The 25,014-nt window shown below is 44.0% G+C and overlaps 1 protein-coding gene across 1 annotated transcript in view; it reads left to right on the top strand.

The window, feature by feature from the left end:
• ZFHX3 (zinc finger homeobox 3) overlaps nt 1-25,014 on the top strand; it is a 195,438-nt gene that overhangs the window by 72,507 nt on the left and 97,917 nt on the right. Inside the window, exon 3 of the mRNA XM_067302299.1 lies at nt 97-593. Coding sequence (XP_067158400.1) covers nt 97-593 — 497 coding nt within the window. The remainder of the gene's footprint in view (nt 1-96; nt 594-25,014) is intronic.

Genomic DNA, 25,014 nt, shown 5'->3' with positions numbered 1-25,014 from the left:
CACTGAGAGCATGTGTTCTGCTCTGTGCTTCTCTTCTCCTGGTAAGTAAAGAATTTAGCTCTTCTGATGTTTTTCTCCCCTTTTTCCTTCGTGCAGTGGGTGGAGAGATCCCCCTGGACATGCGGTTAGGTGGCGGACAGCTGGTGTCTGAGGAGCTAATGAACTTGGGTGAGAGTTTCACACAAACAAATGACCCGTCGTTGAAGCTCTTCCAGTGTGCTGTGTGCAACAAGTTCACTACAGATAATCTGGACATGCTGGGCCTCCACATGAACGTGGAGCGTAGCCTCCCTGAAGATGAGTGGAAGGCAGTGATGGGGGACTCGTACCAGTGCAAGTTGTGCCGCTACAACACGCAGCTCAAGGCAAACTTCCAGCTCCACTGTAAGACGGACAAGCACGTGCAGAAATACCAGCTGGTAGCACATATCAAGGAGGGTGGCAAAGCCAACGAGTGGAGGCTGAAGTGCGTGGCCATTGGGAATCCTGTACATCTGAAATGCAATGCTTGCGACTACTACACCAACAGCCTAGAGAAGCTGCGTCTCCACACCGTGAACTCGAGGCATGAGGCCAGCCTGAAGCTCTATAAGGTAAGGGTTGGCTTCGCTTAATCCTTCTTCAGGGCCCAAATGTTGGGACAAAGAAAAATTTGTTTTTAAGTGCAATGGATTGGGATCCTTTGGAGAAGAGCTGCCCTCAGATCTCTCAAGTGGGACCCAGTTTCATTGGCATTGTATAGCTCTTCAACTTGCATTCTGCTAGTAAATGTGTTCTTTTAAAGTGACAGGCCAGTAAATCTCCATTTCAAGGTGCTTTAATGGGTGCTTATATGTCTTACAGCACTGCATATGTGTTTCAGTGATACTTTTACACATAAAAATTCAACAGGCATTGCTGAAGGTGTTCATACAATATAGTATTTGCCACTGTAAACAGTTTTCCATAAGGTAGTCTGTTAACCATCTTACAAGATTCTGCAGAAGAACGTGAAGGCTTTTGGTATTCTCAGACAAGTGCGTTGATCCTGACACTGAGAGGGCTGGGTGGACTGGATGGATCAGGGAGGGAAAGAGGAAGAGGGCTGCTGTTTCCATGTTTTTATGCTCCGTATGTGTTAATGCTGGGATCTGTAAGCAGACTCAAGGCTGGAAAAGAGAGAGAAGGCTAAAGGAGAAATCTGTTGTGTATGTACCTGTCCACACAAATGGCCAGACAGTGTTTGGAGGCATTGTAGGTTTTCATCCCTGGCAGTATTTGGCCTGTGACTCCATCTTGTTTTCTCTTTCCTCTTTTTTACCTCATTGTGTATCTTCTTTATAACCACCTTCTTTTTCCTGACTTATTTTTCTCTCATTCCCCATCCTCTTCCCCTCCCTGGTCTGAACACTGTGGGCTGTAACCCAAGAGGAGCTCCGGATACGGTAAATAGTCCTTTCACTCGTGCAGCAGAATTGCTCCAGACGTTTCTATTGATTTTCACTGGACTTAAAGCTTCACCTTTTTCTCTAATCATCCCATAATGGCTTTAGTATGAACAATCAGGTACGAATTGCCATAAATCTGAGCAGCCACATACCTCCCATTCACACGTGCTGTCCCGCTCATTGTCTTCTCATTCTCTCTCAATTTTTATATTCTTTATGTCCTCATTTTTTTTTATGCTTTTCCCCAAATGTGGTGAAAATTTTTTTTATATACATATAGATATACATAGATACATTCACACAGACCGTATTTTGTTGTTATTTCTCTGAATGCTTTTCTGTACATAATGGGATTGTAAAACTTTACATTGAACTGTACAGTAGCCCACCCATACAAAGATGCAGACACGTTAGATTTCAAAATTACTGTTTTTTCCCTGGGAGTGAGCTGTTCCAGCAAAATCAGAGAGGAAAGACAGAACCAGGAGCAGGATAGAAATATGGTTCTGGGCCTTAGCTAGTGCCGATAAGGGACTGCTTGGAGGACAAATGTGTTTCTGTTGAGACCAAGACTTCAGCGACGATCGCAGTTACCATCATCAGCTGGGAGCCAGCAAGCAGAGCCTGGCTCTGAAAATGGTCAGGTCTACTCTTCCTCTGCTCTCAGAGGTGTGAGAGACCTGAGAGGGAAATCAGCTTGGAAACTGGGGACAGGAGGATCCTACTGAGACTTTAAAAAGCCAGCCAAGGGATCTTGTCTGTCTGTGGAATTCAATTTGGGTACAAAAGAGTTATTTGAAAGCTCTATTGTGAGTTGTAACACTTACGTTGTTCTTTAAATATACACTGCTGGGGTTTAAAAATTCTTGGTCCAGACCCTTCAGTTACAGTGATTTCTACTGGGAAAAAAGCAATTAGGACACTAGAATTCTCCTCCTACCTTGCCAAAAAAAAAAAAAAAGGAAAGAAAGAAAAGGAGAGGAGGAGGGGAAAAAAAGAAAATTGCGGAGCGTCGGGGGACGTAGATGCATGTAATAAAGATTCCTGAAATGCTTTCCTCAGACAGGCACGGAGAAATTGTTGTCAGCTCAGATTCATGAGAGGCCTGGGCAATTCTCAGAGCTTTTACAGTCCAACCTTGGTTCTGACACGAAAACAGCAGTGGAACAGCAGGCAAAGAAGAATACATTTCAAAGTACTGAAGTCTGTTGTATGGTCCATGTGTTAACTTTCTAGTATGTCTGTATAAAGTCCATGAAAAACATAATATGGGCTTTTCTTTGTTTTGATAAACCCAGACTATTTTATCATAAGCTGTATTCCTGTTGCCCTGCTATTGCAGGGGACAGCAAAGGCAGGACTCCCAGCGTCTTGCCCCAGCGTAGGTGGAATCTCCCATTTCATGGAAGAACTTTTCTGTGGGTAAAGCAAGCTCTTTGCTGAGGTCTCGGCTCAATTCTTCCAGTCTTTAGAGTGGTTGTAATGCCATGTCTCTTTTGATAGCTGAAAAGATGCAGTGGGAGTGGGGGTAGTTCACAGAATGGTTTCTCTTCTCTCAGGCCTTGGTGTGGTCTGCAGTAAATTGAGATTGATTGGATGTTATTTTTCCTCTTGCTAATGTAATCCATTAGCCTGGCACATGCATAATCAGTTTAGAGCACAGTTAACTGGATGTAATCGAGTTCTTCCCTGCCTGCTGGAGAAAATCCTCTCCAGATGCTGCTGGGTGAGAGCGCACACTAGGCTTATCACACACAATCCTCCTTATTCTGCTTTTTGCCATTTTCCTCTTAAATCACACGTTATTGGCTGCTTGCATTGCCCAAGAGCCACTTCTGTCAGTGCTACTTGCTGCCAAAAATGTAATCCGGAGACACTGTTAACCCATAGTCTCATGAACCTTTTAGCCTTCTCCTGCAATGCACCCACTGCCAGCGGAGGAGAGCCTTTGGCCTTCTGCTGCCACCTTCGTCCTGCACATCGTAATGGTTTGCATCAGTTCCTCTTCCCACGTCGGTGATGAGGGCACAGAGATCCAACAGTGGAGTCCTTGGTTACAACAAGGAACCGAAAGGCCCGATAACCTTGCCTTTTATCCTTCTGTTCCCCCTGAATCCTCATTGCCCCCTTAGAATACTGGGGCTAATTTGAAAACACGATGGTTTATCTTGTACTTACTGGGGGAATGCGGTACCTGGGCCTCTTGCCCTGACTTCTTATCTCTTTTTGTAGTCAGTGTTTTATATATTCTTAGAGAAACTACCTGAGAAGCACTAGTACCTTTATAAATGTGCGTGTTTAAATTTTTAAGAATGGCTGTGCTGATTTGGGGTAGATGGACAGGTTTGAAGACCTGTCATCTCTGGCTGAAATAACCTGACAAATATATGAGACTGGGATGGAGATACCTGGAGTTTGCTTTCAGGTTTTGCTCCATCTTTTGTATATGATCTTGGAAGATTTTCTTGAAATCTGTGTAAAACAGAAGTATAATCTGTATCCTTTTTTCTGGAATGGTTTGAGAATTACAGGTTTGCGTGTGGAGTGTTTCTAAGGAGCATTGTTTGGAAGCAAAGAATGCTGACTGCATCATCTTTGGCCCAGTCCAGACTCTCAGTTCAAATTCAGACTGAACTGGGAAACATCCTGTCCAGCACTCATTCAGGTGACGTAGGAGAAAGGGCTTATTCCAGTGTGCAGCGTGCTTTCTGCCCAGTTGGCATAGCTGGGACTCTTACTAGCAGTTTAGCACGTATGGGTCAAGACTTGACTGACTTTGCAAGTCTTTTGTCATTCTAAAAAGTTTTTCTCCTACTTGAGGTTGTGGTGTGAAAGTAGGACAACATAGGAAGCCTGCAATTCTGCATTTTCTGTTTCTCTGTTTATCCCCACATATCTGGCTACTGAGACCCTTCCATCACATGCTGTTTTTGTAGTTTCTAGAAAGAGAGATTCAAAAATACATACTTTTTCTTCTGTATTGGGTTCCAGAAGCCTATTTTCTTGAGAAATTGCTGTGTTCCACTGAACAGGGCATCAGCAGAGAGCATGGGCACAGAGAGATGCAGTGATATGTTTTTACAGCATTCCCAGATGAGTTCAGGTGCATCCAGAATACCATGTATTCTGAGAACAGTTAACTGGAAGGGTACATAGGTCTACCAGGAAATGCCTTGGTCTAGCAAATGGCTTAGACAGTCCGGAGAGAGGAATACTGCATTTTGTGCTCTAGTTACTTAAATTCCATTACTTATCTGTTTGCTGGCATAGTGATACCAGGAAAAAAAAAAGTAGGATAATAGTTGGAAGAGCCTAGAAGAAGTTGCTGTTGTAAAACTCTGTATGGCAGAAAAGTTCTCATTTCCTCCCCTAGTTCCCTGGTGTGTTTGTTTCCTTCAGAGATGCTGAAATATTGTTTATGCATCACCATTCCCTGATATCTAGAGATGTATAGGTCCTTACATGATTTATTCATGGTGAACAAATGCACAGCTACTACAACGTAGACACTCCGTGGCGAGTCTGGTTGATGCTGAGTGCCAGGGCAATGCACCATATCAGAGATGCTTTGATTTTTAAATCTACTTTCCCACCCCCAACAAGGATCCCCCCCCCCCCCCCCAAATCAGTTGTTGTAAACATAGAGCCTGAGATTGTACAAACTCTTTACAAGTGCAGGCTTACTGTAACAGAAGCTAAGTCTTTTTCCTCATGAGCATAATGGACTAGAATAGACTTGAACAAAGCAATGCTCCCCACATCTAGAGGCGATCAGGCATGAATGTTATGCATCCATTGCGCAGGTGGAATATCCAGAAGGAATTAATCTGCTAGAGCAAAAGCCAAGTTCAAGCGTTTCCTACAATTTCCTGAAAATCTCCAGTTCAAAACCTGTAACTCGGTCAGAAAAAGTTTAAACAAAGAGCTACTGAAGAAAAACATTGCTGGCCACACTGCCAAATGAGTTCATTCAATGAGATCATTCAGTGTCTTCCTTTTCAGTCTTTCCAAGTGATAAGTTAATTTTTTTAGGAAATAGGGAAGTCGAGGAAGAGAGTTTGGGATACATGATGCCATACATAGAGGTTCTTTTGTTAAGTAGTAGATGCAGTGCATAGGGGAAAACGGCTCCTTAATACCAGTACTGCGGATGCTAGCAGTGATGAAACTAGTTGGATCTGTGCTGACTTGGAAAGAAACAAAGGCAACCTGTGAAAAGGAAAGCAAGGTGCAACTACAAAGCCAGCCCAAGGCGGTGGGCTTGCCCAGTTCCATGGCAGAGCAGCATTTCTCTAGTACTGCCTCTTCCATGGCACGGCAGGAATATGTTTGTGTTCTGCCAGCCAAGATCCATCTTTTGAGAGCAGAGAGGCTGAACTGGAGTAACTGCAGCAAGGTGCTGAGCTGTGTTGGGGATTGGGAGGCAATCCTTAAAGGTCCAGTTAAGTACAGTACATAAAATAGAAAAAAACCAAAAGTATGTGTTCTGTGCAGTATAAATCAGAGCTAAGGTGGGATTGTTGGTCTTAAGATACTGAGTGAGTAGGCAGTTCAGAAAGTTGGTGAAAAGGAAAGTAATCAGAAGGACATAGCAGTATGGGAGTGTAGGACAGGTAGGAATGACAGAAACGTGTACCAGAAGCGACAAGCCATTAAGTCAGCAAAATGGTAGAAACAATAGTAAGAATAGTCTTAGTAGGCATGTGGTTTAAAAAGAGGATAAAACAGACTTTTGGAAGAGGAGTTCTCGCAGCACTGTTAGCTGTCCGACAGAGTAAGCCAGCCCAGACTAGGATGCTCTGGCTCATCCAGAACAGTTGGGTTTTCAGAGAGCTTTTGCCAAGGTTTTTCACCAAAGGCTCTTAGCGAAGATGACATTATTGTCACTGGGATAAGAAGTCTGTGAATTGATAACTAGGTGAAGGATGGGGGGGGGGGAAAGGTAAGAATAAAAATCTTTGCACAATGGAGAAAAAAGACTGGAAAGATCTGTGTGGTTTGCTGTGTTATGCACAAGTAAAATGCTTTAGGTATCAGAAGTTACCTGCTTATTAAAATATGGCTGTTTTTTTGGGGGGGAGGTGATCTATATGAGTTAAGCATGCCATAGGTCTAGAGTATGCTAGAAGTGACAGTCATCTCTTCCCACTGTTTGGCTGACAGTAGATGCTTCCTGTAGGACTTCAGTATATGAAGGGTCTACATTTTGTTAGGTAAAGAATTTTAAAGAAGCAATTTGGGCTCTCAACTTTTATAAAGAGAAAATTAGAAAATTAATGGCATCAGTGAGAAGAGAATGAAAGGAATTCTTGGCTTTTAGCTCAAATATATGACAGACTAAAGCGGAAAGTTTCTGTGTTTTTTGTTTTGTTTAGTTTAATGTGTTTTAATCAACCTACCGGAAGCTTGGAAAGCGCTCTGCACAGTCTGATCCTTCTGCAACTGTTGGTAGAGATCTGTCTTCTCTCACCCACATGATCACAGAAAATGTTAACTCATGGGCACTGCTTGCAAAGGGCGACTTTGCGTTCAGCCCGTGGAACCAAACCAGGCTCCAGCCTTGCACACAGAAATGACAGAGCGCAGGAGACCCCGGTTCAGCGTTGCCAGATCTGAGAGCAGCCCACATGATTCAGCTTTGAAATACCCGAATGGTTTAACGTAGGCAAAAGGAAACACGTCTGGGTTTTGATTTTTATCAAAAACTTCCTTCTGTCTCTGCCTTTTAAGGTTCTTAGGGTAAAGTTGCTCACAAAGAATCTATCGTACTTGTTACAGAGGATTTAGAGCTGTATTAACCTTTGATTTACTCCTGACTTCTGTGTGTTTTGGGTTTATTTTTGCAAGTTTATCTTTTGAACTACAGCTGCGGCATCAGAGTTCTGAATTACGCTCATGAGTAACATGAACTGTGCCAGAAGCCTGTTTAAATTATAGAATATAAGGGACTTTTAACTGATTTCCTACAAGGTTTTAAGTTAAAATTCCAACAGCAGCTTCACAACTGAATATCTGTTTAAAAGTCTCCCTACGAAGTTGTTCTTAAAGCTGCTCACTGAAACCTTTAATTCACATCTGCCATCTTCTAGTCTTGGATAAACTCTTAATGAGCAAACTGTTTGCTGAAGATTTGGATTCAGATGGTTTCCACTGCCTGATGCTCCTGTGGTTGCATCTGGGCAGTCGTATTGCTACTTTGTACAGTATGAATTACAGATAACCTAGGAAATGCTGTTAATTCCTTTCCCACTTTGTGGGGGAGGAGAATGGGGGAGGGTCTAACTTTCAGTAAAGTGGGTAACAGCCCTTGCCAGGTAGCAGGAAGCACGGCCGTAGGCTCTCTCATGATGTGCTTTATTAAATAATGGATGTCCATTTGTTAATATCCATCTTTAGCAATGAGTTGATTTGCAGGCGCAGGAGGTGGCTGCCGGGTGCTTTTCCCCACCCTGTTCAGCGTGGCGTGAAGTGGACTCCTGCTTCCTGTTAGGCTGCGTTAGTGCTGCCGTATGGCAACGTACTTGTGCTCTCCTAAGGTAGCTGAGCCAACTGAGCTATTTCTGAACAGCAGCAGTTAGTCCAAAAAATTACTGTGAAAGTGGTGTGGGAGGTTCTAGGCTTGCTATCTCATAGGAAATTGATTAAATTACAATAAATAATGCATATATAGTATATATTATGCATTATTGTCCTACCTGCCAGTCCTAAAAACTCTGGCTTTGCAATATATTGCATGCAATCAAGTTTTGCAATTCAAATTAGGCAATAAGTTATACTTGTGCAACAAGTTCCCTGAAAGTTGTGCCTTAGGGTATGGTTGGACAAGATCTGGTAAATCTTATTGCAGCTGTTTGATATTTGTCTCTAGGTTACTTTGCCTCTCTGCCAAGGATTGTAACCAGCAGTGCGGAGCTGTGGGACAGAGAGCAGGCGTAGCAGCCATCTTGGCAAGCGGTTTTGCAGGCCGTGCCGCTGCAGCGGGTGCCTTGGGTTACGGTCGCGCAAAGTGTCAGAGCCAGCACCGGCACAGCTCTGCGGCCCTCCCCAGCTGCACGCTGCCGTGGTGGCACTGCCTTGGCAGCCGGGGTCCGTGTCTGGGGGATGGCGGCAGCACCTGAAGTTGCTGCCACCACCTGGCAAGTGAATATTTATTTAAAGACTTAGCTGCATCGATTTGTGTCTTTATGACCTTTGAGGAGCTTATGGATCCCCCTGCCTGGAGCTTCATGCATCGCCAGGAGCGTGGCTTGCTACGAGGAGCAGCATCCAGCTCGTGTGGCCCTGGCAGGACTTGGCATGTCTGTCCGGAGTACACATAATAAGCAGGCATTTGAGTAAGCTGTTTTTTCCCCAGAGTGCTGTATCGTCACTCTTCTCTCTACTGCCTTCCCTCTATCATATTTTGAACCTTTCCTGTTGCCACAAGGTGTGCAGGATTAACAGTTTGGGGATGTTATGGCACTAGAAGGAAAAGCTGCTGAGGTCAACTTGTAGTAAATGCTTGCTTAGGCACCAGTTTGATTTACGCTGGAGCTGCCTTACACTTTCACTGTTAGGTTGCTTTTGACTTGACACTAAAAATGCATGCCTTGATTCCTTCTCTTCTTCCCTCTATTGTTGTGCATTTAAAATGGGGAGATGGATTTCCGAGGAGGTACCTTTAATTGGCCGGTGAAGTGCAGATAGTCCCAAGATCTTGGTTTCCTCGTTGTCCTAAACATCAGACAGACTTTTTCTGCCCTGCAGAACAGGTCATAAGGGTTTGGCTAGAAATGCAGTCATCGTCTCGTTGCGTGACTTTGCTCTGTGAGGCTGCTTTGCCTTCCCTCTTGCCAGCTCAGGGGCTCCCCAGCTGGGGAGGCAGGAAGAGGGGGAAGCTGGTGCAGGAGGCTTGAGGCCAGGATGCTCTAATCTAGTTTGAGAGGATTTAAAACGTTTGAATTTTATCCTTCCCCTTCACCCCGCATGCGGGGCTGCCCACAGCTACAGAATTTGCCAGGCTGGATACATGTGATCTGTTTGGGTTTCACCACTTTTGTGTACTGGTTAGAGTCCTCCGACCTCCTGTCATTTATTTCCCTTCAGCTGTCTAATGGCCTCCAGCCTTGATTCCTACCTCTCCCTCTGAACATGCGTTAGGATCGTGTCCCACCCACTCCTCTCTTTCTCAGCTCTGAGAATGATAGTTACAAAGAAAATCACCTGGGGAAGTTTCAGGCAGCAGTAACAAAGCCTGTCTCCACAGAGGGGAGGCTAATTACACAGCTAATTAATCCAACAGATGTCACTTTAAATGCCTGTTTCTTTGTGATTCTGTTGCACACATCATGCCGGTTAAACAGACTTCATGGACCCTGTTCAAAATGCCTGCACAGGTTGTTGGAAACTGTTGTTTTAGACCCTGGCATGTCTTGCTAGTTCCTTAAGGTTTGTATCAAGAAACTAGTCCCAGAGAGTTGAGTCTAGACCTCATTCAAAATAGATTGCACTCAGAGAGAAATGCTGTTTAATAGTTATGTTTGGTTTAAAAATCTGAAATAGCAGTTACAAGTATTAAAGTGATTGTTTACATTCTTGCTCTAAAACTATTGAAGTTAGGCAGAGACATAAGGGAGAAGAGACCCCTGTCTGGTGCACCAGAAGCGTAGTTTGGCTTGAGGAAAGCAGAATTTGGAAATCTGAGCCTTTCCCTTAAGGTCAGCAGTTCAAATCCAATGCACTCGTGTAGCGCCTGAAGCCGCTTGTCTATTTGAAATGAAATGCGGTCTGTCTGGTTCCTTCAATGAACAGCTCATATGGCATCAAGTGGGTTCCCATACTTTGTCTCGCTAGGATAAGAAGAAAGGAACATTTCTCTGACGTCTCACTGCTCCCGTTTTCCTGCTCAGGAGCAGCAGCCTTTAAACATCTGCCAGGAGACTCAGCAGAGCCGCGACCTGAAGGTGGAGTTGCCCCTTGTCACTGGCGATCAGCGGCCACTGCATGACGGTTCTAGTAACCTGTTGGTGAGACTCTCCTGATTTGGTCTCCAGCCACATTTAGTAGCCAATGCAGAGATTTGGGGGGTGCTTGTAGCAACGCAGTGTTGTTAGCCGAGTTTGCTTCCTCCTTGCCTGTCCCTCTGGATATTCGATCAGAAGAAAGCAGCAGACCAGACATGGGACCTACTGAACAAGCTGTGCATGGGGCTGTGGCGGGATCTGCTGCTCTCCTGCAGCAACGTTGCAGCCAGATCATTCTGCCCCAGATGCCTCATCAGAGGCAGCCTCAGTACGCACGTTTGTTTGCACTGTTCTTGTATGTAGATGCTGCGGTATTTCCTTTCTTCTATGCTGTTCTGAAGGCTGATAACATTAAGCCAAGGTGTGGGTGCCTAAGCAGCATATCTAGTTGTCAACCTGAGTTAAACCATGCCATTATCAAATCCTGTCATACTGCAAGCGAATGTCCTGATTGGAGATGAAGTGATTCTTAAATGTCCCACTTTCCGTGTGTGTGCTATGCTACTTTGGCATTTTATTCCACTTCTAATGCCAGCAGAGTTAGAGGGCTACCTCGGTCTTACTGAGAAGGTACCTTTCATGGACGAAAGATGTGTATAAAGCCATCTGCGGCACTGGACTAAGGCCCACTTTCTCCTGCACTTGAAAGGTGGTTGCTAGAAGCAGGGGAAAGCAAAGGAAATTCAACAGGTCATGCCTTGGATATAACAAGTGAGGCAGGCTTAAAGACAGTGGATTGAACTGTGTTGTATGAAACAAGCAGGAGAGAGAGAGAGTCAACGGGGGAAGAGTATCTTTCTTGGGGTCTTAACATTATCGGTAAATCACAGTTGGTGCACTTGATTCAGCATAATGGATGTGTTCTCATTTCCCACAGCTGATGAGGATTATATCAGCTTGGTTTAACAGTCTCATTTTCTGTTCCCAATGCACACTTGTTTTAATGTGTTTCAGTTAATGAGGTAGAAGAGAGAATGAGGTGTTACTGTTTATATACAGACAGCAAGTCTGTGCAGAGGACTCTGGAGTCCACACAGTCCCTTTCCGTTGCTCTCAAAGGGGCAGCATTAGCTGGCATTTATAGAAAATTTATTGGCTGTGGTTTATGCAGGTAAAAAGCCAGCCTCACAATCTTTTCCCGCTGGCACATATTTCTCTCTCCCATGCTTTTCTTATGCATTATTACAGGCTACAAGATGCGTCAGCAGCAGTCTGTCTGCGGGCAAGGGATGTGTGAGAGTTAAGGTGGCCCAGATGTCTTATGTCGCAGAGCAACACAATATATTAATATGGGCAAAACTACTGAGATCTATTTGGGGTAAAAAGTTCACATATGCCCTAACATAATTTATGGCTGGAGCACTTCATACCTCTATTGTTTTGTTGCAGTGGTGTTTGCAGGTCCCAGTCGGGGTCAGGGCCACTCTGTGCCAGGCCCTGTATAAACAGGGATTCATTAGTCCATGTCCTGTAGAGCTCGCAATCCAAGGTATTGTCTTCACTGGCAGAAAAGGTGTGTCGTACCTTGGCTAATGTGTGGTAATGGGGACCTGAGGAGTTCGAAAGCTCGGGTTGTGGCTTGACTGCGTTAATGAAAGGGGACTCTGCATTCGTGAAAAACAGGTTATCCTTGTGATGAAGGCAAATATTTACTGTGGTGGGGACTAGAGTTGCATTTCTCAAAGCAGCATCCCGTCTTCCTCATTTCCCGTTTCACCGCTGGTGAGAAGCGCCTATAAATAGTTAAAGCTGTTATCTAATTTCTGGCCAAGCGCCAGCTGCTGGCATCAGTTGGCTGACAGCGGAGCCTGAAAGGCCCTGCACATTGTAACGCTTTTGAAGGTAAAGCTGCTGTTGGTTTAAGCGGGAATTAAACAATTACCGCGTCTTAGTTCTCCCCACCTTCGGTGGATTGACTCTATAAATTGTCAGCCTGTTGACATTTTAATGTGAATTATGTCATATGGTATCCCCTTTGATTTCAACATGCCTCAGTTTGTAAATACACGAGCCTCTCAAAGGATTGTGGTTAGCCTACACAGAGGAGGCCTCGGGGTTTTTGGTGGGGAGCGTGCACAATGCTCGTCTCTCTCAGCAGCGAGCGTGCCTGGCACTGCGTCTCGCAGCTACGCAGCGTGATCTCAACGCATGCAGCAAGGCTGCCTTAAAACACTGGCATCTGGCAGGGCTCCTGCCAGCGCCGCACAGTTTGGGCAGCCTTGGACGAGCCCCCTGGCAGCGACGTTTGGGTCCCAGAGCATCCTTCAGCATCCCTCGGTCTGGGGAGTGTTGTAACGGAGCCGCTGCCCTGCACCTCCGTGGTGCAAGAGCTGTCCTGCTGCTGCAGAGGGGTCACGGGCCCGTCCGCTGCCCTGTTGTTAGTGCTGCAGTAGTGTCTAAGGGACAACTGCAGAAGGTCCAGGATTGCGCTAGATGCCATGCAAAAACACAGTACTAATCTATCCTTGTGCCAGTGATCACTATCTAGATAGCAATCTAGGTCAGGAGTAAATGAGGGAATGCTAATGGGGGAACAGCTGCGCATTAATGCTAAAAACTTCTCGGGAGGTGGATTTAGCTGAAAGAAGAGAACAGTGAAGGGAGGTGGAGATGGAAGAAAAGGTGGGAAGAGCTTGTGTGGGTAAGGCTGGTGTGAAGAGACTAAGACCGTGATCAAGTCAAATAGCTGCACAGCACAGAGTGCGAATGACTGCCCGCGCTGTGGCAAAGTCTCTCAGACCACCTCAGCGGTCACGTTTTATTCAGGCACGTCCTATTCCTGTTGTTTGGCTTCTTGTTGGGTCTCCTTGCGGTCCTGTCCACATCTGTCTGTCCTTCCTTCCCCCCGTACATGTTGTGGAGAAACTTCTAATTCAGCAGTTCCGAAAGCAACCTTCTGCATCAGGCATGCTTTCTTTTTTGAAACGAACTCAAAGCAGTGGTTTTACCCTTCACATATGTGCCAGGGAGAGGAGGATCGTTAGGCAGAGTAAGGAGAAGAGAGAAGTGAAGGATAGATGGAGTTTTACTGGAATGACCAATGCCTTCCTCCTTTCAGATGTGACTTGCTTCCTCTCCAGCAAAAGTGTTCAGGGTATCCCAGTTTGAGAGCTGCTGGTTTAAATTCTAATGCCTACAGTGTGAGGGGATAGTTTTGTAACTCCGGAGGTGCTTGTGTACAGTCGTGTCATGTTGGGACCATATTGTCTGTATTTCTGTGAGTAGTCATGGATCACACTTGCTTGTGGTACTTGCTAATGTCCCTAAGAGGAAGCATGAAGAAGGGTTGTACTACTTGAATATTTTTGGCCCCACCAGCAACTCCATTCCTAGAAATTGAGCGGATGCTGATGCATGTGCTGTGTTAGAAGCCACTTGGGGGAGACCAGGTGTCCTGGAGACTTGAGCATATCTTTTCACAAAATTTGAATCTTGCGGGCCCTTCAGGCATACAGTTTGCTCGGATGCGCACTGTAAGGGGAAGCAAAGGGCGTACACGGCCTTAGTGACCATTCCAAAGTGTGGTCATTATTCACTGAGCACAAGAAATGCACAGGCAAACCACAGTAACCGCGCACAACTGTTCGCATACAGAAGTGTGCCTCAGTTCCTGTAGTGGTCTCCAGCATGCTTTGGGAATAGGTGGGAGAGATTCAACGATTTTGGAATCCTTTTCCTGTAGATGGTGTTTTCAAGTCATGGAGTCTGTGTATTTTCCTTCTCTTAAACACCAGCAGACAGCTCCTCTGTTAGCCTGTGCGTGTTTCCTCTAGTCCCACAGGAGAGGAACCCTGCTTTTACTGTTTTCATACCTCCTGGCAAAACTAGTCGTGCTGCTCGTTTTTGACTTAACCCGGCTTTTCTGGTGTATCCACTGTATTGCCCAGATAGACCTATTCAAATGCCTAACTCTGGACTGGGTGAGCGGATTAGCAAGACATGAAGCACGCATACTGGCCTCTTGATCACATACGCTAACTCCAATGAAGTATCTTTGCAAAGAAGTTAATCCCACATGGACTCAGAAATGAGGATCTTGGGACTGCTAATGTAAATGGAGTTGCACACACTGTTCGATTAAACAAGATTTAGAAATCTGCCATCTCTTCACACTCTTCCTCTGCAGTGATGGCTCTCAAAAAAGGTTTTGCTGCTTCCATTTTATTTCTAAACTGCAGTACACAGTAAGTATGCTTAATGCTGATCAGTGCTGCCTTGATAGTATTTATCATTTACCCTGTATATGACTCCACAGACTTTACATTGTGGATTGCACAACCAGAATTGTTAAAACCAATAAATATTGTGCCTGGCTTTTCCCAGGAGCTTCTGTACCTGTATACAGCAAGGAGAGGTGGATGCAGATACATTTGAACAAAGAGCGCCGAAGAGCAGAGGCATTTATCATCTCAGGTTTTGTGTTTGCTTCAGTGTACTTTTACAAGCTCCAAATTCATATTTTCCAGTCCTGCTGTCTACCTTGTGGGGGGGGAAACAGATGCAACTAACATTCAGAGTAATTTTGGTCTCATGCAGATCTCTCTACAGAAGTGTACTACAATGGAATTAAGTTTTAGATACATACAGGAATTATAGAAAAACTTTTTCATCAGTGTTACAGTTATGCCAAAACAGAGTACTGTATAAACTGGGGAAGCTAGAGGTTCAAGCTCAGTAAAGATCTAAACAAGTTCAGGCACTGAAATCACTTTTGTCATGCTAGTGCTCAAAAGCATCTAGATGTGACTGGATAACAAAGTGATGGTCATTTCCCCAGGACTTAAATTCTTTAAAGATACACTTTTTTTTTCTTTGTATGTAGGTTTTTTCTTTGTTTTAAAAATGAGGGACCCATTGCAGTGTGACCTTAAGGGAATCCATGGTATCTTACCTTGTACTTTCTGCATTAAGTCTCAAACTTCTGTTTTCAGGTACAGAATCTCATATTAGAAAACCCTAAGTAAGGGAGAACTTGCTATATCCTTTTGTTTGAAGAGTTAACTACTGACCTTGTTCAAAATAAATGCAGACGTGAAATAGCACATATATTTAGCTTCAGGTTCTGAGCACTGGATTTTGCTTTGGCTTTTCTTAAAGATAAAAGAAACCTTTTAGTATGGGAAGCTTCATGTGCAAGTCCTTGCTAACTATGATTATATTAGTTTAATTTCTCTCAAATGAGGTAAAAAGATTGAACCTGAAATCTCTTATTGTAAAGCTTACTTGATTCTGCCCTATGCTGAGGGCATAAAACTAGGATTGATGCATAAAGCATATTGCTCATTTAACCTGAGACCCAAGTTTTAAACCTTTTAGAGGCCACTCCACCCTTGGGCTGAAGTAATTTTGGTGTCTTACCTCTGTGTTTCTCAGCAGTTCATGAATTCAAAATGTGTGTCTTGGGGTTAAGCATATCATATGCCCGTAACTTTTTAATGCCAAATGAGACCTTATGCCTTACCTTTATGCTGGCAAAGCTTTTGCTGGGAGTTTTCCTGGTGTTTTTTCCTGTTATCATGAAACTGATAAGCAAAAACAATGGGGGAAGGAAAAGAGTATCACATGGGGCATTTCTACTGATTGGAAGAAAACTTCGGGGGGGGGGGGGGTTACATTCAGCATCAAGACTCTAGCATATTGGCTAATTCAGTTGAACTTGCAGCTAACTTTTATTTTCTGAGCAGCACAAAGCAGTTGGCTAGCAAAACTGACTTTCACCAGTACAAACTTCAAGTTTCTCTTCTGCCCTCTGCGTGGCTGCCACTGAGGCATCAACACACAACAGATTCCTCCTCCTCGATCAGCCGCTTTCTATTTGCTACTGTTCATCGCTGCTGCAAGATAGCCTTTCTGACGAGGAGGCCCCGTCTCCTCTTTTGGGGAAGCTCAAAGAAATGACTTCCCTTGGGATGGCCTCCCCTGAGAGGGCACAGGGGTTTCCGTATGGCCACTGCTCTGCATTGTACCCAGTGCGGGGAAAAAAAGTTTCTCTCGAGGGACGTGGTTTCCTCCCGTGCTGCCGTGTGGCTCACAGGATGGCAGCAGACAGGGACTGACCGTGGTAGGTGCAGCCCCGGTCTTGTGAGCAAGGGGAGAGAGCAGCTGTTTAGAAAGAGTACAAATACTTGTGAAATTCTCAGGAAAGAGAAGCTTAGTCTTCAGTGTGTTTTAAGAGACACACTTCATGAAAGTCATTAATGGAGAACTCTTTATAAACTTTTAAACAGATTATTCATCTCATCAAATGTATTTAAGATATATTTCCCTGACAATTTTTGTATAGCTAAATTATGCCTGAACTGAGATCCTTAAGTATATTTTTAAAAGTCTAATATAGTGCTAAATTTCTTTTAAAATCAGTTGTAATTTAATTTTAGCTAATAGATTTACTTTTAATTTCTCAAATCTGGTGATGTAATTTTGGGCAGGATACAGTCCCTACATTTGATACATATATAATGTGTGTGTGTGTGCGCACACGTTTGTCTGTATTAAAAATCTCTTCTTTAAAACAACTCTGTTTTGGTAGTGAAGTCACATCGGACATTCCCTTAAAGGTGATGATAAAGAGTGCATATCCTGGAAGGAAAAGCTGTCATGCACCGTACAGATGATTCTAGGCTCTTTTTGGTAGCCTAATGCTGCATTAGTGGCAGAGAACTCCAAAAGGACTTCACAGAACTGAGTGGGTAAACAGATGGAAGATGAGCATCAGTGTAATTAAATATATGTATATGTACATCATGTAGACCATGGTTGGGACCCAGAGCCATTGTCCACTATATCTTTAGTCTGCAACCTGATCTTAAGAGGACAAGGCAGCCTTGTACTTTCGCAGCTGTAGGTGTTTAGTTTGGATCTACTGGCATTTCCACCCATGATTCTTCTGCAAAGTTTGACAGTCCTGCGCTTCCAGTTCTTTGAAATTCTCTAAATGAAATGCTGTTGGCTGACACATTGGGGCAGGAAGGAGGAGTTGCCCTAAATGCAGTTGTGAATCACTTGTCCTTCCCAATACTAGTGCTGTGATGTATGTGTGAGCCCTCGTTTATTCTCACCACTTGAAGGACCCTTACCAGAAGTCCTTTGACACCCCATATGCTCTTAAGAAACTTCAGAATTGGACTCACTGATGGGATTTACTACACATACTTATCTGAGAACAAAAGCTATTAATACTTTTCCTCCTAAGCCTTGTGTTGCTGTTGCTGTGCATTGCTAAATAACTTGTGTAGTATACAATAATAGCTGCATTTCAGTGCTGGAGACATAATACCTCTGTGTACTATGCATGAAGTTTAATATGTTTTTGTTTCCTTTCTCAGTTTTGTGATATTGAAATAATGCTAATTACATATTTCATTTTCAAAGTATTTTATATGATCCCTGTTGAATTCTCCCAACCACTCGGGGAACTTGTAGTCTTTAGAGGAACTCGGCTGAAGCAGAGCACTTAAGTGGCTTTACTGAGGCACTGAACCTGGGACTAGGGTTTTGGGAGCCTGTACGTCTTAGGTTCAGAATGCAGTCCCCTCAACACTGAGCTTGGCTGGGCTCTAGAGACCAAATAATTTCAAATCTGAAAGCTCCCAGTGAAAGATATGTGCAGGCTTTTATTTTGGAGATAGTAGCAATTCATATTGCTCCTTCCTGAAATTCACAGTGTATTTTATCAGCAGCTATTTCCTCTTTGTTCATCACTCTAGACATTTCTCTGTAATTATCCACATAAAAAAGCATCCGGGTCCTGATTGGTGCTGGCTGGTAGAATTAGCCCTTGCTCCAAATGGAGCTTGTTCTGCTGGGACCTGACATGTGTTGACCCGCATCCTCTGCGTGTGCGCGCTCTCAAGGGCCGCTGTCGGCTGGCTGTCAGCGCGGGTTGCCAGGGAACCAGCCTCTTGGTCTCAATTTCCTTTGGACAAAGCCCCAGTCAGTACTCCAGGGTCTGCAACTAGCGTGGATGAAAGGAAGAGCACAAAAGGACAAGTGGACCGCTCTGACCCTGAGCCCTCTTTCCCAGTTCCTGCTCTCCTCATGCACCTTAAATTCTTTCCTTGGGCTTAAACTGCTTAGAAATGAAGACTGACAGTTGGGAAAGGGGCAGCGGGTATCTCAGGCTGTCCTTTTTATTTCAGGTTCAGTTTCCTGTTTGCACAGTGCTAAGAAAGTTGTACCAACAGTGCAAATAAATCCGTCAGAATCCAAAGGCTACTCTCTGTCTCCATGTAGTCATGTCTTATTTTTTCTCTTATTTTTGTGGTAGTGGAAGGCAGCTTTTTTAAACTGCATTCCACTGCCCTTCTGATAAGGAGGATGCCTTGTGTGGGTGTCAGCTCGTGATGAAGGGATAAAAAGCAGAAAATCTACTGCTGCAGCAGAATGTTGACCTTTTCCACTGCAGGGCTTGAAAAGTCTACTCCAAGGATGCAAGGCTGTGCCCAGCCCTAGTCTCTTTTAAAGTTTCTCAGGCCTGGTTTGCACTTTTCATACTTGTGCAAGGTGGGGTTAATGGGGGGAAAAAAATTGCACCTGGCAGTTGTTAGCTAAGAGCCCATAGTGGATGAAGTAGAGCAGCAGAACCAATCTGTTCATAGACCACAAATTGCTCAGAGAACATGTGTGTAATACACAAGCCAAACAGTTCTGCTGCTGTATATTGTTATGGGTCACTGCCGTGTCCTTTCAGGTGGAGACCGGGCCTCAGAACATGTGGTAGGAACTGTTCTGTTGAAGGGCTGAAGAAATCTTCCAGTTAAACTTGGTGGGGACTGCAGTTAGAAGGGTTCTCATCTCAGACAACACTCGGTGGCTTTCCTTATGGAGTAGTCGCTCAGTGATGTGGGGTGTAAAGCAATTGCCTGAATTATATTAGTGTCCGTTCAGTTCATAGTCCTGACAACCCTCTCAAACATAGAAAATATCAGACTTAATTCAGCCCTTTGTGTGTAGGCATTATGATGGTTTTTAATTATAAGTATTTTCATACATATTTTTCCGGGAGGTTTCTTGCCTCATTCTGTGAATGAGTAATTATTCAGTTTCTTTTTATCTTCCTCTTTCATTACATTGCCCCAGGCTTTGTCTAATACAATCCAAAGTGTTCACTGAATGAAGAATTATTTATTTTCTCATAGGCATTTCTGTGGCGCTCTGTGTTCTGTTTGTGTGTTCCACAGACATTTAATGACCTTACCTATACAACGCTTGTCTGAAATCAGATGGTGCACCTATTCTTGTTTTATGAGTATACTGAAATGCAAGAATTTCATCAGAAGTTGTAATTTTGGATGTCCAGCTCCATGCTCAGCTCTGCACTCTACACCTCTGAAGGACTGGTCCACTGGAAGGGATTTTTGTTTTGTTTTTTTAATCTCACTTTACTGGTTTTAATTTCATCTTCAAGGCCCTGGTCTGATTTCTTGGAACATTATATATTTCCTCTTTCCACTTCCATTCTGTGCTACACTAGTTCAGCACACGTGCATCCTTAGACCATCTCAGCTACACCACCACTGCCACTGCTGTCTAGCTTTCCTTTTGTTGTAGTGCGTCTTCAGGTGCCCAAGAGTGCAGACAGTCTGTTGCCTTTGTCCAGGGCTATTCTACATCCTGAGCTGATGCTGTAAGCCCAGCACGTTCAGGGGTGTTGGATAAAGAGAAGGTCAGATGCTCTGTGGGAGGCCAGAGAGGTTCATTATGGTCCTGATGACTTGCTTGCTGAGCAGGTACCACAGTACTCTGTAGCAGCTGGAGTTTTGGAAGGGTTGATGGCTTCATGCCTAGGTGTATGCGTTGCTGTGTTGCAGGGTGCTGTGGTGAAGGTAGAGTGAGAGCATTCGGATCTCATTGCCAAGGCTGCATGGAGTCTTCCAGTTGATTGGGAATAGTGGGCAGTGTTTCTCTGAGGACCGTTGAAGAAGTATGAGCTTGGTCTGTTGTTCCTAAATGCATCCTTGTTGGCTTCTGCAAGGGAAGGGTGTCATCCATCTCTGATATTGATATTCTTCGATTTATGGAGAGGATTAAAAAATTGTCTTGTGTATTTTTGTTGTTATTGTATGGTTATCTGTTGGGATTCGTTGTGGTACATTGCTGTAGGAAGTTATAAAGAAGCTATATGAAAACAAGGAAATCTTCAGTCTATCATAACGCTTGTAACTTCTCCAGAGATAGATGAAACAATAAATACTGAGCGAGGGAAGTTAATCTGTGTCTGTAGTATTTTATTAAATAACGTGAACTTGGTGTGGTTTTCTGTGGCTGGTTCAATTTCCCATATGGTTTTTGGAGCATTATTACAATGGTCCCTTGCTGTGCGCATGTCTGTAGGAACTTGTAAACACTGTCATTTGATTAGAGGCAATAGTGTATTCCCATCCTCTGCAGCTCCGGAGTGCCGAGGGAAGGTCATCTCTTCCATGGCATTCATCAAACTTGCAGCACGATTTTGGCTGCTATCATACGGGTGCCTGTGCCCGGAACTGACGATGCTGGAAGCACCATCAGGTGCCAGCGTGAGGCCTTGGACTGGGAAAGCAGGGTTCGTTCTTTCTCGGCTCTGCTTCAGCACTGTCAGCTGCCCTCTGACCCAGCCACGATTCCCAGTGACTTGTAGGGGCGCACCGGGGAGAGTCGTGCTCGTGGGTCCAAGCCTCGGTACCTGGCATGCCAAGCCCTGGCCATCCAGAGGCAAAGGGAGCGCCTCGTCCTCAGAACTGCGTCCCTTTTCGCAGCGCCTCCTCGTGCAGATTCGCTTGTGTTGCTCCAGCGTATGTGCACCTCTGGGCAACGTGCCGGCAGGACGCAGGGTTCGCGGAGGCTATGGGAGGGCTCCCAAGCCCTTCCTTCGAAGAGGAGACGCTGAGAGATGTAATAAAAATGTGCAGATCTCTCAAAAGACCTAAAATGGTAGATAATGTCTTTAAAGAGAGGAGTGCTCTCTGAGCTGTGCTGTGTAATGTGTAAAAACAAAAAGCTACAGGGTAGCACAGTTTTATCTGTGGTGGAACAGGGAGCTCTTCTTAACAGAAAAAGCAATGAGGGCAGAATATTGCACCTGCCTCAGGAGGGATTTGGGAAATCTAATGTATGAGCTGGAACTTTTCCCCAGGAATAACACATGGGCTCTTACTCACTTACTCTGGAATTCTGTTTTATAGTAATTTATTTTGTTCAAATTACAGAATTAATAAACAGAAAATACATCTGACTTCAGAGTCCACTATTTCTATTGTTTACTGAATAATCGAGTGTACCTGGAACAAACAGCATCAAAGCAATAGCCATCTGCCTTCTGCAGAAGTTCTGGATTTCACAAGAAACTTAAAGTTGCAAGTACATTTAAAGCACAAGTTCCATTTTTTTCAAAGCACGTTATTTCCGTTTCTAAAAAGTAATGGTTTTTCTTCCAAAAGAGTTGATTTGGAGAAACAAAAACCACTGTTTTCATTTAAATTTATGTCTTCTTAAAACAGTCTCTGTATGCTGGGAGAAGGTTTCAAATAGTTGTTTTAACTCTGAGCCAGCTTTAACATCACAACACCAAGTGTGTTCTGAGCGTGGCTGCATTTATGTAGTTTGCTTCTGATGTATGCAGAGCCTCCTTGGATATCTCTCAAAGGGTAACATGTGAATCATTTCCATTGCTGTTGGAGGCAATAATATATCACCTGAACGGATAGCCCTTGTGTTATTCTGCATTATGGAAAGCCTTTTTCAATCACTCAACAGCCATATAATTACAATATGGACAACAGATTTTTGTTCTGCTGTCTTTTCAGGGTCCCCCAACCTTTTTTTTTTTTTTTTTTTTTTTAACTATAATTTGCCTTTTTATCTAGTGCTGCTTCATATCAACAAAATGCTTCAGTTTACCCGAGTGTTCACAGCTTCACAGCTTACACTGAACTCATTATTTTAAAGTATATGTACAAAATGTATTAAAAAAGAAAAACTCTTGAGCAGTAGTATCTTTGAGCCCAAGCCTGCTTTTGGTTACTGTCTTGCCTTGACGTTCAAGCTGTTCTTTTCCTGTTTCTGTCTAACCCTCGGAAAGATAAGGCTCTCTGAATTCCTTGACTCTCTTGGCTGTCCCGAGGATTGGGAAAAGAGCTGACTGACTGGAAGGTCTGACCCGCTCCTTAGCGACATTGCTGTGGCGTGGCAAAAATTTTGTTGCTGTTTTTATAACCTCATCCTGTTGCTGCCCATACAACACTTTCCAGGCACTGCTTTTAAAAACAAAGTACAGCTTTTTTGTCATATATCCACAGAGATGACAGCCTCCCTGGAAAATACAAATTGACAAAACTATACATTTTCGTGAGAAGCAAAATGTCATCAATTTAGATTTTGGTTAACTTACAAACCTCTAAAAGAACCCAGCCATCATTAAGCTACTGTACTGCTGTGCGGGAATGGCTGTGTAAAGCTCAGCTCCTGTTTGACATCCCTCATTTATAACAGTAGAATAGATTTCATGTGAAATTTATTGGGTTCATGTTTGTCAGATGTGCACAGCTGAACTCTGTGGTCCAGTCTGAAAATCTCTGTGAACTAATGTCAATGTAAGTATAAACCAAAAATAAAATCCTGGTCTTGCTTTCTGTTATCTTGATTGGAGGGTTCTGGTAAGTGCGCTTCTCCAATTTATTCATAATTTATTCATAATTTACACACACTCTTCTTTTAGTTACAGTTTTATATGACTCATTTTTCCTTTTAAAGTGATAATTTATATAGAATTTTCTTCTCCATAAGCAGTGTTACTACCTCATGTTCCTGAACTACTAAGCAATGAAGGAGTTTTCGTAAGGGTTAAAAAGGCAGTGTAATGGTGCTGCTGTACCACCACTTTTGCAAGGTGGAGTGTGAGACAGCAAGAGGAATCTGTTGGTAACAAAGAGAAAAGCAATAGTAAATCACTGCAGACTTCAAGGCTCTGTCATGAGTCCGTGATAGGAGCGTGGGAGGCCACGACAGGCATGACCAGAGCAGGAACTTGAGATTTGAGGGCAGCACTTCCTAGAACAGCTGATAGGAGATATACTGTCAACTGCACTTTGTTTTTATCATTATAATTAGCAAGATCAATACACACACTCCTGCAGTCATCTCCTTATATAGCAGTGCTTATGCCTGTGCCTCCCTGTGGAGAGCTGTGAAGATCTCAGGGATCTGGAAAATTCTTGAAAGTTGCTATAGTGTGAGTTGATCTGTCATGACTGCAGCTCACGTAATGAAATAGTGTGAGAAAGGAAAGTTCCACAATTGTAAGAAGGATCCCAGGTGCAGCAAGAGCTTTTCTCTTTTCTCCCTTTCTTGGCTGGTAAGCTCTCTGCTCAGAGCACAGTCTGTAGCTGTGCAAAGGGCTGTCTACGTGCTACCACAGGAAAATAATCTGGATGGAGAATTGCATCTTTGACTGTTATCTTAGCTCCATTCACATCTCCCACCCTCTGAGAGATTCGCAGTTGATATATCATAGTACTGTCTCCTGTCTGTTCATGTCTCTCCTGTGGTGGAAGTGGATAGCAGATACAGTTGGGCAAGCAAAGGGTTTACTGGTGGACTTCGTTATTCCTCAAGTAGCTGGGAGGAAGCTTAGTGATGCTTTTATATTTTTAACGGTCACACAGTTTTTCATCTGTTGGGATCTCTTCTAAGGAATGATTAATTAGTACTTTCAGGTCTGCTATACAATTAAAAGGGCGGGGAGGGGGTGAATACAAGTTAAACCTTTCTTGGCTCTTGTTTTCGGTTAATCTGTATGTCCTGCCTACCCAGGGGACTGTGAGTATGTGGGGATGCTGCTCATCACAGCCTGCATAAACAATGTCCTCGTTAAGAGCTGATCTGCTTAGCAAGGCCCTGTGAAGAAGTTAGCTGCCAAAGAGGAGCAAAAGCTGGGGCTGTTGCCTCCCTCTGGGCTTTAGCCCCTCCTCATTAAGCTGGTCCAGGCTATTGATTGGGAGCTTGTGTTTGGAAGAGTCTTACTTACTCCATGCATTATCTTGACAGATTGATCAGACCTGATTGAGAACCTCTTAAAGGAACGAACAGCTGTAATGGGAAAGTTGGACTCTGTCATCCGTTAGGATGATTCTGGGAGCGAGAAGAACGAGGCTGACATCTTGGAGCAATTGTATTTACAATTAACATGGCTGAAAACGATTGCCTCTATTGATCCCCCCTTCCTGCAATTACAGCCCCATTGTTTACATTCCAGCACTTCGGTTATAAAAAGGAAATTCAATAATTATTGCATTATTTAAAGTTAAAGTGCCACAGAGTTTGCTGGCTACGCTTGCTGGTTGATTTAACGTTCAGTAAAATCCATGCTGAGCTCTCCATCTTTAGGCTGAGCAATATTTGGCTTTTAATGAGACTTAAAGGGCTGGTGGAGCAAACCCAGTTGGCTGGGTGGATTTTGGGGCTGTTTATGGGGGAACCCAGAAGCATTTCAGGGCAGCGAGCACCAGCCTTGTGGCCGCCAGAGAGAGCATCTGCAACCCAGTTATCGTCTGTCATGTTAGGTCCCATTGGGACATCTCTTGTCCCTTGCTTCCTCTGCTAGCATTACT

This window comes from Apteryx mantelli, chromosome 10 (genome assembly GCF_036417845.1).
Source record: "Apteryx mantelli isolate bAptMan1 chromosome 10, bAptMan1.hap1, whole genome shotgun sequence".
NCBI classification, from domain to species: domain Eukaryota; kingdom Metazoa; phylum Chordata; class Aves; order Apterygiformes; family Apterygidae; genus Apteryx; species Apteryx mantelli.
This window is presented reverse-complemented; position numbering and strand designations above follow the sequence as displayed.